At 27.8% G+C, this 17069-nt stretch overlaps 1 protein-coding gene and 1 long non-coding RNA gene across 2 annotated transcripts; both read left to right on the top strand.

Moving 5' to 3' along the window:
• The first annotated feature begins 4386 nt into the window (after positions 1-4386).
• On the top strand, positions 4387-4809 carry LOC116120122. Its single transcript, XR_004126494.1, has 3 exons — positions 4387-4497; positions 4598-4676; positions 4755-4809. It is a non-coding gene; the product is annotated as an uncharacterized LOC116120122 (long non-coding RNA).
• Positions 4810-11827: 7018 nt separating this feature from the next.
• Positions 11828-14117, top strand: LOC116120131 (transcription factor bHLH62-like). The gene is made up of 8 exons (XM_031406067.1): positions 11828-12293; positions 12383-12535; positions 12611-12676; positions 12755-12823; positions 12912-12983; positions 13053-13244; positions 13348-13426; positions 13511-14117. Exons 1-8 carry the CDS (start codon positions 11937-11939, stop codon positions 13546-13548), a joined length of 1026 nt encoding a protein of 341 aa, XP_031261927.1. The 5' UTR covers positions 11828-11936; the 3' UTR covers positions 13549-14117.
• Positions 14118-17069: the final 2952 nt, after the last annotated feature.

The raw sequence follows: 17069 nt of genomic DNA, 5'->3' as shown, positions 1-17069 counted from the left end.
TTTATAATTAGTAAGTCATTAGATTTTACGACTAAATTTGTTTTTAAATAAATCCTGCATATTTGGGAAAGTGTAATTACAAGTCCTTACTGATTTGAATATAATTATTAGTAATATAATATTTATTGTTTCATTAAGAGTATATCCAAACCCCATTTAATTAAAGACAAAAATCGTCTTTGAAAGAATTTTAACAAAATAGAAATGAGTATCTATAAATACAACTATTGAAGGAAACATTTGAAAATAAAAAAAAAAAAATTATTACATATATTTAGGCAAAAACATATAATATGTTGTGTTTACTGTTTAGACATGGCTTTGAAGTTGAAGAAGAAGCAAAGTAGTTGACGTTGAAGGCCCGGCCCTCCGTCAAATCTATTACGCAGTTTTAGGCAGAGATTTGCGTGATATAATATTATTATTATTTAAAAATAAAATAATTAAAAGGTCAAACAGGCTCAGACAATTTGTCTCTTTATTTTTCTTGCTTCCTTTCCACTTTCCTCATTTCCATCTCTGCTTTTTCTGTTTTACTTATAACCAAACAAGAAACAAAGGCACAGAATTATCATTACCTCACCATTTCCATGGAAATTCAATCCAATTGGGAGGATCAGAACGATCCCTTTGAGTCTGGTTTGAGCTCCATTGTTACGTCTCTGCAGCATCCAATGGAGTGCCTTCCTGCTGATGCTTTTATGATCAGAAGTTATTGGAAGACTGGGAAACATTTGTAATTCTTCTGATATTTCACCCAATCTTATCTTAATAATACTTTCTCAATTCCCTTTGAATCAAAAAGCTTGGTGGATCTAACGATGGGAATAAGAAATTCAGTAGGTCTTCAACGCCTGAGGAGTCTTCAGTCTCAGACCAGATCCCGAAACCCCAAATTGATTCTAATCCCAGAAAAAGAAAATCCATTCCAAGACCAAAGTAACAAACACACCACAATGATCTTGTTTCTTTATTTACTTTTCTTAATTATCTCTTCATTCGTTCAATTCCTCTTTTCAGTTGGTAGCAGAAACTGAGGAATCTGATACAAAGAGAAGCAAGGCAGAGACATATACAAATGATAATTCAAAGCCACCAGAGCCACCAAAAGATTATATTCATGTGAGAGCCAGAAGGGTCAAGCGACGGATAGCCACAGTCTGGCTGAGCGAGTAGGATTTCAAAACTCTTTGTTAGTTTAATTAATTAGATTTGTATTGACATATATGTGGTTTGTTGTTATAAAGGTACGTAGAGAAAAAATCAGTGAAAGAATGAGTTCCTTCAAGATCTTGTTCCAGGTTGTAATAAGGTAAAGATGCAGAATATATGGTACATGCTCAGCTTTTCACACCACCCAATTATTTCTGACTCAGATTTCTGAAAACAGGTGACTGGAAAAGCAGTCATGCTTGATGAAATTATTAACTACGTCAGTCACTGCAGCGCCAAGTTGAGGAAAAAATTAAGCACAAGAACCAAATTTTGTTCAAAAGTCAACTACTTTTATCAGCTTTTGCTCAACTTTTGTTTTTCTTCACAGTTTCTCTCTATGAAGTTGGCTTCTGTGACTCCAAGAATGGACTCGAACATGGATGCTCTTCTGTCAAAAGATGTAAGTGGGTCACTTTTTTATTTCTAAATTTTCCAGTTATGTGTCTTAATATAACTAAATGTAATAAAGCAGATGTCAATTAATTCTATTATACCTACACTTTATAGATAATTATGTAACACTCCTTTTGGGTATACATAAGACCTCTTTATAATAATATATAATTAAATACCAATAAATAAAAAAATTATTAAATAAAATATGATAAATATAATATAAATATTAAATAAATAAAAATAAAATAAAAATATTAATCATATAATATATTTAATATATTATAAATATAATAATTTATAAATAATAATATATAAATATAATAATAAATCAAAAAAAATAATAAAATATTTTAAAAAATAATATATATATATATAAAATATAAATATATAAAAATAAATAAAAAAACTATTATTAAATTTAATAAAAATATTAAAAATAAATTAAATATATAAACTATAAAAATATTAAATATAATAATAAATAATATATATATAATAATATTAATAAGTATAATAAAATTAATATAAAAAAAATATATATGATAAATAAAATAAATTAAACAGTTTTTTTTTTAAATAAATATTATAAAATAAAATTAAAATAAATAAATAAAAATATAAATATTAACATAAAATAAAAATAATAATTATATAATAAATAATATATAATATATAATTATAAAATATAAATATAAAAATAAAAATATAATATAAATCATATAATATAATATACTATTAAAATAATAAATATATATAAAAATATAAAAATAAATAAATATAATATATAAAAAAAAATTAATAAGTAATAAATAATAAAATATATAACTATAATAACAAGAACAATATTAAAAATTATAATTATAAATAAATATATAAAAATTATAAATATTAAAATTAATAAACAATTATCTATATAATTAATAAAATAAAAAATATAGATAAAAATATAATATCATAAAATAAAAATATAAATAAATCATAAATAAATCTAAATAATATATAATATAAATATTATTATAATAAATATATAAATATATTATATAATAAATATAAATATAATATTAAATAATTATAAACATTAAAAAAATATAATATAAATAAATATATAAAATTATATAAAATTTTATAAAAATATAAAAAATAAAAATATTATTAAATTTATATAAAAATATAATAATAAAAATAATATAAAATAAATAATAAATATATATAAATTTATAATATATAAAATATAATATAAATATAAATATAAAAACAAAATAATAAATATAAATAATATATATTAAATATAATATATTATATTATTAATAAATATAATATAATAAAATATATATATTTTAAAAAATAAATATATATATAAAATAAATAATTAATTAAATATATTTAAATAATTGAAAATAATATAAAATAAATAATTTAAATATAATTAAAATTATAAAATATAATAATAAAAATATATAAATATAAATATAAATAAAATAAATATATTAATAAAATTATTAATATAATTAAAAAATAAAAATTAATATAAAATATAATATAAATAAATATATTATATAAAAATAAATTTATATATATATTATATAATAAATATAATAAAAATAAATAAAATATAAATATTATAAAATATATAATAAAAAATAAAAAATAAAAATATAATATATATATAATAATAAATAAATTTTATAAAATATATAAAAATATAATATAATAAAAATAATATTAATACTAACATATATATATATAAGATTAAATATATAATAAATAAATATAAAAAAATAAAAATAATTATAAATATAATATAATAATTAATAATAAAAAATAAAAAATAAATATATAAATAAATAAATATAATTTAATATATATTAAAAATAAAATATATATAATATATATATATATCTTAAAAAAAATATAAATAAAAATATATTATTATATACCTATAATAATAAATAAAAAATTATAAATAAACAGTAATAAAATAAAAATAATATATTTATATAATATTAATATAAATAATAGTATATATAATATATAAAAAATATGACAAAAATATATAAATTATCATAAAATAATTAATAATCTAAAAATAAATATATAAAAATTAAAAATTAATGATAAAATATTATAAATAAAATAAAAAAATATATATAAAAAATTAATAAATAAAAAAATATATATTAAATAAATAAAAATAATAATATAAAATATAGAAACAAATATATAAAAAATTAAAAATAAATAATATATATAAAAAAATATATAATATTATTAAAATTAATTAAAAAATAATAATATAAAAAAAATTTATTAATAAATATTAAAAAATAATAATATAATATTAATAAATAAATATACAAATAAATAATAAAAATAAAATATATAAAATTTAAAAAATTTATAAAATATAAACATATATAAAATATAAATAATATATAAATAAAATAATTAATATAAAATTAATAAATTAATTAAAATAAATAATATAAATTATTTAAATTATAAATAAAATAAAAAATAATAAATAATATAAAATATAATTCATATAAAAAAAATATATAAAATATAAATATATAATTATATAATATCTAAATAATATATATATAAATAAATATTAAAAATATATATAATAAATAATAAAAATATAATAATAATTAAAAATTGAGTTAATGTGTATGTAGAAACTTAAATGTAAATGCAGATGTTTCAATTATCTCGTGGATCTGGCAACCTACACTTTATCCAGTAGATCTTCAGTAACACTCCCTTTTGGGTATCAGCAAGAGCTGCCTCTGTATAATAATAGTAATGCAGAAAATCAATTTTAATTAACCAATTGCATCAAAATCCAAGCATGCAATTCCCTCCATTAATGAAGCTGCCTCTCAGGTAATCTAATCTTATATGCTTAGAAGAAGAATATCTCTAATTTCTACATATTTTTGCAAGATCCCAATGCTAATTACACTAAAAATAAAATTCATTTGAGGTTCCATCATTCTGGGAGGACGACCTTCAAAGCCTTGTTCAAATGGGTTTTAACCGGAATCAGCCACAGGCCTTTCATGGTAAGTCAAATTTTTTTGTGCAATCTTCAAGATGTTGAGCTCAAATTTTTTTTAATAGAAAGAAAACATTTGATGCAGGGTCAATGGGTGAAGCTCAGTTGAAAATTGAGTTGTAATTACCAGCAATAATCAACAAAAAAGTTTTAATTGGATTGAAGCCCCAGTCCCCGAAAAGAGAGGCTTCTGATAGAGATGGATTCGAGTGAAGAAGAAGAGCATATTTATTTCTCATTCTAATTTGGCTTATGTTTGATTAGAGGTCTTAGAACTAATTGCAAAATGGGAAAGTTTTGGTTTCAACCATAAATTAAGGAAAGATATGTTTCATTGAGAATGATGGGTTGTTTAGATTGATGAAAGTGGCGTAATTGTGGGCAAGGAAAATAGATTCTTACTTGAACCAGCTGTTAAGTGGGGACAAAATATGGTATGTTAAGTCCAAAGATGATAAGAATGATTTGTTTTGAGCTGGAATCCAACCCCTTTTCTTTCTATTTTACTGTTTAACGATTTTGACAACCTATTTGCCTCAAAAGCACAGGTTGGGAGGGATGTATGGATACCATTCCAGATGGATCCACTACCTTTATGTGAAAAATCCATATCGTTGAATGTTTTTATTTGACATGTCCAATTTTTAAATCACTTTTTTTTTTTGGTAAATGTGGGGTATAGGGCCGGCTTGCTCGTGTTTCAATTAATCTCTAAGTCTATTGAACATTATAAGTCAAAAGATCATATAAGTCATAATGTTATTGTAGTAGGTGATCCTACGGTTTGAATCTAGAAACTCATGAAAGCAAGTAAACCGTTGGGCCAATCCATTGGGATTTACTTTTTCTTTACATAAACACATATTATTATTTGAAATCTGTGTATATTTCAACAAGAAAGATAAGTCAAAATTTTTATCATGCAACAATATCTTCGCCAACTCTTTTTAAAAAAAAATATGTAATTTTGGTAGAATTTATTATATTAGAAAGATAATAAAGACAATTAATTTTACACTGTGAAAGGTGTCTAGATGTTGTTTATGGTGGGTTTTAGAGATTATTAGGGTGTTTATTTAATTTACATGGTGGTTATAAGTAGTTTTGTAAAACTTCATATGAAAGGCACATGCCAAAGCCTGGTCTTAGCATAGGTATACTCCGAGCCTGATTTCTTGGGCCGGGCCCAAGTGTTATGCTCACACCGAGTCGGTTTTTTTTTTTTTTTTTTTTTTTTTTTTTTTTTTTTTTTTTTTGTTTATAAACTTCCTTTGACGAGAAGAGAGGATGCAATTGAGAACTTGAGAGAAAGAGATTTTCAAAGAGAAATTTGAGAGAACAAAATGTTGTTGGCCTTCTAAGCAGTTGCATATGGCTGAAAGTGAGTTTCCTTATTTCTTTTATCACCAATGTATTTCTATTTGCTGTGATTTTTTGGTTATTTTAAGTAATTCCCCTACGTAGTCATATCACTAATTTAATTCTAAACTATCACGGTTTTGTTTAAAAGAAAAAATAACCAAAAAATCATGTGAGTTAACCTAATTGTCTCAATAAAAAATAATAAAGATAAATATAGTCAAATACACTAGACTATAAGTCTAGCACATTTTAATCAAATTAACTCATACATTAAATAAAAATATCAAGTCTAGTTTGATCCAACATAATCTAACGTTATATGTTATAAAACATATCTTTGTTGTTTCATTAAAGATATAATTGACAAGTCACTTGATTTTACAGACTAAATTTGTTATTTAAATAAAAACTTCACATTTTGAGAAAATAAGACTATTGACTTGGTTATATATGTCCAAACCCTTTTAATTTTATGCACAAAGATACGTGGTATGTGTTGATGCCCACTTTCGTCAAGGAGGGCCCTCAAGGCGCAATATGATTTTAGATTTAAACAAAGCCTATTAGGCTCCATTAAAGGTTTGTTTTCTCAACTCTTTCCCGAAGACCGACAGACGACCAATTTTATGAGACTAGGTTCTACACCTGGGCATGAGTGTACTCTGTGAAAAAAAAAAAAAAAAAAAATCTCTTTATTTGCCTCCATATGGAATTTCATGACGAATGATTTGGCATGGAGGCTTCGCTTATGGATGTCATTCGGGCGAGTTGAGTTGGATACTAAGATTTTTATACTATACATACTGTATGGGTAAAAAATGATCTTGGATTGATGATGCCTAATAACGAAATAAACATATCACGGTCAACGTTTATCCCAATTCTGATTGGGTCTATACTTAAAATCACCTTGTGAACTACACGTCTATGAGTTGTGCTATCCTACAAGTTAAGTTGAACTGGGTTCTGACCTATGACCTACAACACTCTATAAATAGGAAATCATAATTTTATTCTATTTCTCTTCTGCTAAGATTTGAAATCTTACTCAAATTAGTAAATTTAATCCAATAAAGGCAAGAAATTCTAGTTCTTCTGATAGAGATTATCTCCCAAAATAAGGCTCGATGTGGATTTAACCCCTTAGGTTTACTATATAAACAGAGGTATGCCCTCTCAAATTCATTCAATCTCCTACTCAAAATCACTTATTTGCTCATAAGTTCTTGCTCTCAAGAATTAGACAACTTTGCCGTAGTCATGACGCTCGACTAGACTCTAGTAACCCTTTTTCCCTAATATTATTAAAATTCTCTTTCAGTCTTGCTAACTTGAGCGTCAGAGTGCTTATGACAAAACACCATCTCAGTGTTTCCATAAGCTTATGTGTGTCTCTTTGTGTATGCAGGTCTAACGGATTGTCAGTGGCCTCAACTCACGGGATCAGACCTAATTTCTGTAATTATAGAATTTTTACATTACACACACCTATTTATGAATATACTCAAGAGCACACCATTATCTAGAAAATAGGTGGGTTTTGGGTTTGGGTATTTTTTACCAAAATACCCTAGTTTACCCATTTGACCTTTTCTTGCGAAAAAAGAAAAGTCAAATGTAACACAATATATCTAAATATTCTAGAATAATATATCAAAATACTAAATAAAATAAATTTAATATGAATCTTGCATTACCTATTGCATATCTAAATTATATGACTTTAGTAATTATAGATGAAACAATTTAATTACAATATATTTTCATATTCACAGGTGAAGAATGACAAGAAATCTGTTTTAAGTCAATAAAAGGATAAAGTTGTGGTGGCTACGGTTTTCTTTAATTTGAATAAAGAAAAAGAGTAAATATAATAACTTTTTATGAATAATATTCATAATTTTTAATAGTAAAAGTCATATATAATATTGATTTACAATTATATATTTTTGGGCAAAAATGGGGCAAGTCAGGGTAAAAGTTAGCATTCCATTCTACCTCTGCCTCAAAATAATTTGGGGTCAAGATATTCAAACTGAATCCGCTCTAACCCAAAATTTTACTCCCAACTCCAACCGATTAGGGTGACGCTTCAAGGAGCCCCAAACCATAGGTCATTTTCAGATTGCTAGTCCCGTTACCTTGGTTCTAGAGTCTTTTAGGGTTATAAAGACATGAAAGTGCTAAGTTTATGTTATATTTATCTTTTAAAGAAAACTATGTGGATTTGAATAAAAATTTTAGATTTATTTATAAAATATTTCTTAAGACAAAATTATGAACATAAGATCACTCTTTGAAGTTTGATCTTTTCAGATTGTGGGGTGAGACAATATATATCGATTAAGGTATCAGAATTTCATGAAATAAACATAAGTACTCTTAAATTGATTAATTTAGGGATACTTACAGTGATTTGCCGTTACTTTAACAAAAAACAGACTTAGCTACCCCTAGATATTTATTTATAAAATTCTTTTGTTTTTGAATATTAGTTTGAAAATTTAAAAAAAAAATGTAAAGGTTTGAATAATAATAATAAAAAAAAAAAATAAAACTAAAAAATCTTTGAATGTTATTTTTTAAAACCAATATATTAAAAAAAAAAAAAAAGACAAAAAAGAAAATCTAGTTTGAATACTAACTTAAAAAAAAATAATAGAGAAAATGCCAATTTATATCTTTAAAAAAAAAAAAAAAAAAGTAAACCAAAGAGAATTTAATAAAAGTAAAAAAAAAAAAAAGAAAAAAAAAGAAAAGGGAAACGCCATTAATTTATTTACATTTTTCTTTAGTAACTTATTCATTATACCGTACAAATTTAGTTTTCATTCCGTTTTTATCATTTAGTGAAAATGTGTACCCTAATTGATAATATAAGCCTTAAAAAGTAGGGATATAAATAACCAAACTTTACGGTGATCCCCTCTACCATTTTATTGACTAGACCACGATGGACTTTGTCATTAACACTTGCATGCATTGAATGTTAATTGTTTATCCAACTTCTAAGAAAGAGATGCTAGACCACCTTATGCACCAAACCACATTACACTACATGGTTTAGCAATACAGTGAAACATTATATTCATAATTGAATTTACACAAACCTTGAAGGGGTCAAAATCTTTAAACCCATTTTTTGAAGAGTTCTATTGTCCAGCCAGACAATTCTTCAAAGTTTATCTTCCATATACTGTCTCCTTAGGCATGGCAAAACGGTCCTGATACGAATACGACACGGTTTAACACAAATATGACACCGTGGTTGGGGTAAAGTTCGAGTTAACGCTTATTTGACACGACACAAACAACACACTAACCTGTTTTGCCACTCTTACTTCTCCCTACATGCAGATGTTACTTTCAAACCCATTTTTCTCTTTGCTCTTTATTTTCCCAATAGGATAATGTATGGCTAGGGTTTTAGAAGCCTACTTGTTTCATTCTAATTCTATCCCCAAAATTGTCTAGGCAGACTAGTTGTGGTTTAGAAATGGTCCACAGGTAGAAGATAGATAGATGTCAGAGAAGACAAGGCCACAAGCTTCTTGTTTTATGGTCTCCATGACCCAAAGTGGGACAATAAACATACTTCTCTCATCTACTTGAACATTGACCCCCATCATCTTGACACTCAAACCAAACAAATAAATGATCTCTATTTTCTTAACATCTTTCTATTCTTCCTTTGTCTCTACAACTTTGGTCCCACCATATCCATTACACCTCCGCTGAAACCCTCATTTTATTTACCAGCAATACNTTAAAATAAAAATATGAAAGTGAAATTTGAAAATAAAACACATTGAATTTTCGCCATGTGTATGGCTCTATTAAAAATAAAAAAACTAAAAGAAAAAGAAAACTAAAAAAATTGATTAAAAAAATAATAATAATTACAAGGCAAACCTAGGTCGTGTCTGCCTCTCTGGTGTCGGTCAACCACTCCTAGGCTAGCGTGGCCAGCATGGATCTAGCGACGCCATGCCAAATTTAGGCCAATGCTAGCAAGCGCAAGGCCAAATCTTGCCCACCAACGACGAATCGAGCCATCATTTTTGTTTTAATTTTTTTTTTTTTATAGTTTTTTAGTATTTTTAATCTTTTATTTAAACATTTTTATAGTATAATGGAGTCAAACTTAAAAAATAATAATAATAAAGTCACCTTCTTAATTTCATTAATTTTGAAGGAGTTAACGACTTTTTTTCACTCAAATAATAATTTAATGACACTTTCTCATCTACGGATTTTTAAAATATAAAATTTTCATCCAAAAAATATATTTATGACATTTTCCCACCGACCCCACCAATGATCATTCCAACATCGCGAATGATTGTTCCACCATCGCTAACGGTCATTCCACCACGGGAAACAGTCGGTTCATTGGATCTTTAAAAAATCCATAAAATTTCAGAAGCATGCACAACTTTCTGGAACGATGACGTTCTACCAAAAACAATCTTTGAGTGGGAACGGTCATTCCACCACAAGGAACGGTCGTTCCATTTGAAATACATGAACTTCAACTTAATCTTCAAGATTTGTCTTCTACGATTTGTCAAAGGTGCGAAATCATTTGAATTTTGAGTACTTTGACTTTGGAAGTGAATGGAATAGGCGTGTTGCTTGGTCGCGCCGTTGTGAGTGACTTAACTTTATTTTGGGTAGAAGCATGCACGATCATATGGAACATTGTCATGCTAAGAGAAACGTGCATCTTGGCAACTCTATGAAATTAGGAATGGTTATTTTGTCGTCCTTCATAGTCGTACCAACTAGGAAAACTGTATTTTGTTTTTTATTATGACTTCTTGTCCTACCTTTGCATGTTTATTAAAATATCAATTTACTTTTCGGTTAGTTTTGACACATCAAAACACAAGAGAGCTTAACATGTAGTTTTGTGAAACTTATGTTTCTAAGTGTTGTACTAAAAATATGTGTTCTCTTAGTGATAATATTTCTTATTATTAGATACCAATTAGATCCTAATTAGAAATATTCTCACATATAAGCAATTTTACTAATCTTAATTCTCTAAATGTTAAAGGTTTATTTGAAAGACAAATTTATGCATAAATTCACATTGCTTAGCTTAATTACTTTTAATGAAAAATTATAAGGACAAAAATAGTTGGAATACACTAAACTTTCGAGTCTGGCACCATCTAACATGTTTTAATTAGATAATTAAACCATATTGTCAAATATTAAACTTGATCTAGACTATTGAGTTTAGCATAATATAGCGCTATATACTAGTAATATAGTATCTATTGTTTCGTTAAGTTTATAATTAGTAAGTCATTAGATTTTACGACTAAATTTGTATTTTAAATAAATCCTGCATATTTGGGAAAGTGTAATTACAAGTCCTTACTGAATTTGGAATATAATTATTAGTAATATAATATTTATTGTTTCATTAAGAGTATATCCAAACCCCATTTAATTAAAAGACAAAAATCGTCTTTGAAAGAATTTTAACAAAATAGAAATGAGTATCTAATAAATACTAACTATTGAAGGAAACATTTGAAAATAAAAAAAAAAAAAATTATTACATATATTTAGGCAAAAACATATTAATATGTTGTGTTTACTGTTTAGACATAGGCTTTGAAGTTGAAGACAGAAGCAAAGTAGTTGACGTTGAAGGCCCGGCCTCTCCGTCAAATCTATTACGCAGTTTTAGGCAGAGATTTGCGTGATAATAATATTATTATTATTTTTTAAAAATAAAATAATTAAAAGGTCAAACAGACTCAGACAATTTTGTCTCTTTATTTTTCTTGCTTCCTTTCCACTTTCCTCATTTTCCATCTCTGCCTTTTCTGTTTTACTTATAACCAAACAAGAAACAAAGGCACAGAATTATCATTACCTCACCATTTCCATGGAAATTCAATCCAATTGGGAGGATCAGAACGATCCCTTTGAGTCTGGTTTGAGCTCCATTGTTACGTCTCCTGCAGCCTCCAATGGCAGTGCCATTCCTGCTGATGCTTTTATGATCAGAGAAGTTATTGGAAGACTGGGAAACATTTGTAATTCTTCTGATATTTCACCCCAATCTTATCTTAATAATACTTTCTCAATTCCCTTTGAATCAAAAAAGCTTGGTGGATCTAACGATGGGAATAAGAAATTCAGTAGGTCTTCAACGCCTGAGGAGTCTTCAGTCTCAGACCAGATCCCGAAACCCCAAATTGATTCTAATCCCAGAAAAAGAAAATCCATTCCAAGACCAAAGGTAACAACAACACACCACACCACAATGATCTTGTTTCTTTATTTACTTTTCTTAATTATTCTCTTCATTCATTCAATTCCTCTTTTCAGTTGGTAGCAGAAACTGAGGAATCTGATACAAAGAGAAGCAAGGCAGAGACAAATACAAATGATAATTCAAAGCCACCAGAGCCACCAAAAGATTATATTCATGTGAGAGCCAGAAGGGGCCAAGCGACGGATAGCCACAGTCTGGCTGAGCGAGTAGGATTTCAAAACTCTTTGTTAGTTTAATTAATTAGATTTGTATTGACATATATGTGGTTTGTTGTTATAAAGGTACGTAGAGAAAAAATCAGTGAAAGAATGAAGTTCCTTCAAGATCTTGTTCCAGGTTGTAATAAGGTAAAGATGCAGAATATATGGTACATGCTCAGCTTTTCACACCACCCAATTATTTCTGACTCAGATTTCTGAAAACAGGTGACTGGAAAAGCAGTCATGCTTGATGAAATTATTAACTACGTCCAGTCACTGCAGCGCCAAGTTGAGGTAAAAAAATTAAGCACAAGAAACCAAATTTTGTTCAAAAGTCAACTACTTTTATCAGCTTTTGCTCAACTTTTGTTTTTCTTCACAGTTTCTCTCTATGAAGTTGGCTTCTGTGACTCCAAGAATGGACTCGAACATGGATGCTCTTCTGTCAAAAGATGTAAGTGGGTCACTTTTTTATTTTCTAAATTTTCCAGTTATGTGTCTTATAAACTAAATGTAAATGCAGATGTTTCAATTATCTCGTGGATCTGGGCAACCTACACTTTATCCAGTAGATTCTTCAGTAACACTCCCTTTTGGGTATCAGCAAGAGCTGCCTCTGTATAATATTAGTAATGCAGAAAATCAATTTTTAATTAACCAATTGCATCAAAATCCAAGCATGCAATTCCCTCCCATTAATGAAGCTGCCTTTCAGGTAATCTAATCTATATATGCTTAGAAGAAGAATATCTCTAATTTCTTACATTATTTTTGCAAGATCCCAATGCTAATTACACTAAAAATGAATTCATTTTTAGGTTCCATCATTCTGGGAGGACGACCTTCAAAGCCTTGTTCAAATGGGTTTTAACCGGAATCAGCCACAGGCCTTTCATGGTAAGTCAAATTTTTTATGTGCAATCTTCAAGATTTTGAGCTCAATTTTTTTTTTTTTTAATAGAAAGAAAACATTTGATGCAGGGTCAATGGGTGAAGGTCAGTTGAAAATTGAGTTGTAATTACCAGCAATAATCAACAAAAAAGTTTTAATTGGATTGAAGCCCCAGCCCAGTCCCCCGAAAAGAGAGGCTTCTGTACATAGAGATGGATTTGAGTGAAGAAGAAGAGAGCATTATTTATTTCTCATTCTAATTTGGCTTATTGTTTGATTAGAGGTCTTAGAACTAATTGCAAAATGGGAAAGTTTTGGTTTCAACCATAAATTAAGGAAGATATGTTTTCATTGAGAATGATGGGTTTGTTTAGATTGATGAAAGTGGCGTAAATTGTGGGAAAAGGAAAATAGATTCTTACTTGTAACCAGCTGTTAAGTGGGGACAAAATATGGTATGTTAAGTCCAACTGATGATTAAGAATGATTTGTTTTGAGCTGGAATCCAACCCCTTTTCTTTCTATTTTACTGTTTAACGATTTTGACAACCTATTTGCCTCAAAAGCACAGGTTGGGAGTTGGATGTATGGATACCATTCCAGATGGATCCACTACCTTTATGTGAAAAATCCATTACTCGTTGAATGTTTTTATTTGACATGTCCAATTTTTAAATCACTTTTTTTTTTTTTGGTAAATGTGGGGTATATGGGCCGGCTTGCTCGTGTTTCAATTAATCTCTAAGTCTATTGAACACCTTATAAGTCCAAAAGATCATATAAGTCATAATGTTATTGTAGTAGGTGATCCTACGGTTTGAATCTAGAAACTCATGAAAGCAAGTAAACCGTTGGGCCAATCCATTGGGATTTACTTTTTCTTTTACATAAACACATATTTATTTATTTGAAATCTGTGTATATTTTCAACAAGAAAGATAAGTCAAAATTTTTATCATGCAACAATATCTTCGCCCAACTTCTTTTTTAAAATAAAAATATGTAATTTTTGGTAGAATTTATTATATTAGAAAGATAATAAAGACAATTAATTTTACACTGTGAAAGGTGTCTAGATGTTGTTTATGGTGGGTTTTAGAGATTATTTAGGGTGTTTAATAATTTTACATGGTGGTTATAAGTAGTTTTGTAAAACTTCATATGAAAGGCACATGCCAAAGCCTGGTCTTAGCATAGGTATACTCCGAGCCTGATTTTCTTGGGCCGGGCCCAAGTGTTACTTATGCTCACACCGAGTCGGTTTTTTTTTTTTTTTTTTTTTTTTTTTTTTTTTTTTATTAACTTTCTTTGACGAGAAGAGAGGATGCAATTGAGAACCAATTAGAAAGAGATTTTCAAAGAGAAATTTGAGAGAACAAAATGTTTGTTGGCTTTCTAAGCATGTTGCATATGGCTGAAAGTAGAGTTTCCTCATTTCTTTTATCACCAATGTATTTCTATTTGCTGTGATTTTTGGTTTTATTTTAAGTAATTCCCCTACGTAGTCATATCACTAATTTTAATTCTTAAACTATCACGGTTTTGTTTAAAAGAAAAAAATAACCAAAAAATCATGTGAGTTAACCTAATTGTCCTCAATAAAAAATAATAACGATAAATATAGTCAAAATACACTAGACTATAAGTCTAGCACATTTTAATCAAACTATTAACTCATATCATTAAATAAAAAATATCAAGTCTAGTTTGATCCAACATAATCTAACGTTATATGTTATAAAACATATTCTTTGTTGTTTCATTAAAGATATAATTGACAAGTCACTTGATTTTACGACTAAATTTGTTATTTAAATAAAAACTTTCACATTTTGAGAAAATAAGACTATTAACTTGGTTATATATGTCCAAACCCCTTTTAATTTTATGCACAAAGATACGTGGTATGTGTTGATGCCCACTTTCGTCAAGGAGGCCCATCAAGGCGCAATATGATTTTAAGATTTAAACAAAGCCTATTAGGCTCCATTTAAAGGTTTGTTTTTCTCAACTCTTTCCCGAAGACCGACAGACCCAATTTTATGAGACTTAGGTTCTCACCCTTGGGCATGAGTGTACTTTTGTGAAAAAAAAAAAAAAATATATCTCTTTTATTTGCCTCCATATGGAATTTCATTGACGAATGATTTTGGCATGGAGGCTTCCGCTTATGGATGTCATTCGGGCGAGTTGAGTTGGATACTAAGATTTTTCATACCTATACATACTATATGGGTAAAAAATCATCTTGGATTTAATGAGGCCTAATAACGAAATAAACATATTACGGTTCAATGCTTTACCTCAATTTTGATTGGGTCTACGCTTAAAATCACCTTATGAACTGCCCAATCTATGAGTTAGGCTATCCTACAAGTTAAGCTGAACTAGATTCCGGCCCATTAGCCTACAACAATCTATAAATAGGAAATCGGAATCCTATTATATTTCCTCTTCTGCTAAGATTTGGAATCTTACTCAAACTAGTAAACTTAATCCAATAAAGGCAAGAAATCCTAGTTCTTTCTTGATGGGGATTATCTCCCAAAATAGGGCTCGGTGTGGATTTCAACCCCTTGGGTTCACTATATAAACAGAGGTCTGCCCTCTCATAATTCATTCAATCTCTAATACTCAAAATCACTTATTTGCTCCTAAGTTTTTGCTTTTAAGAATTAGACACCTTCGTCGTAGTCATAGCGTCCGACTAGACTCTTGGTAACCCTTCTTTCCCTTAATTATTATTAAATATTCTCTTTCAGTGTTGCTAATTTGAGCGTCAGAGTGTCTATGGAAAACACCATCCCGGTGTTTCCGTAAGCTTACGCTTGTCTCTTTGTGTGTGCAGGTGCAGCGGATTGTCAGTGGCCTTAACCTCATAGGATCAGACCCTATTTCCGTAACTATAGATTTTTTAAATCTACACATCTATTTTATAAATATACTCAAGATCAAACCATTATTCTAAAAACTAGGTGGGTTTTGGGTTTGGGTTATTTTTTTACCAAAATACCCTAGTTTACCCATTTGACCCTTTTCTTGCGAAAAAAGAAAAGTCAAATGTAACACAATATATCTAAATATTTCTTAAAATAAAATAATCAAAATACTAAATAATAATAATTTATAATATGAATCTTGCATTACCTATTGCATATCTAAATTATATGACTTTAGTAATTATAGATGAAACAATTTAATTACATAAATTATTTTCATATTCACAGGTGAAGAATGACAAGAAATCTGTTTTAAGTCAATAAAAGGATAAAGTTGTGGTGGCTACGGTTTTCTTTAATTTGAATAAAGAAAAAGAGTAAATATAATAACTTTTTATGAATAATATTCATAATTTTTAATAGTAAAAGTCATATATAATTATTGATTTACAATTATATATTTTTGGGCAAAAATGGGGCAAGTCAGGGTAAAAGTTAGCATTCCATTCTCACCTCTGCCTCAAAATAATTTGGGTCAAGATATTCAAATCTGAATCCGCTCTACCCCAAAATTTTTACTCCCAACTCCAACCGATTAGGGTGACGCTTCAAGGAGCCCCAAACCCATAGGTCATTTTCAGATTGCTAGTCCCGCTTACCTTGGTTCTAGAGTCTTTTAGGGTATAAAGACATGAAAGTGCTAAGTTTA

Source organism: Pistacia vera, unplaced genomic scaffold (assembly GCF_008641045.1).
Source record: "Pistacia vera cultivar Batoury unplaced genomic scaffold, PisVer_v2 Contig926, whole genome shotgun sequence".
NCBI lineage: Eukaryota > Viridiplantae > Streptophyta > Magnoliopsida > Sapindales > Anacardiaceae > Pistacia > Pistacia vera.
Note: the sequence above shows the minus strand (reverse complement) of the source record. Positions and strands in the feature narration are given on the sequence as shown.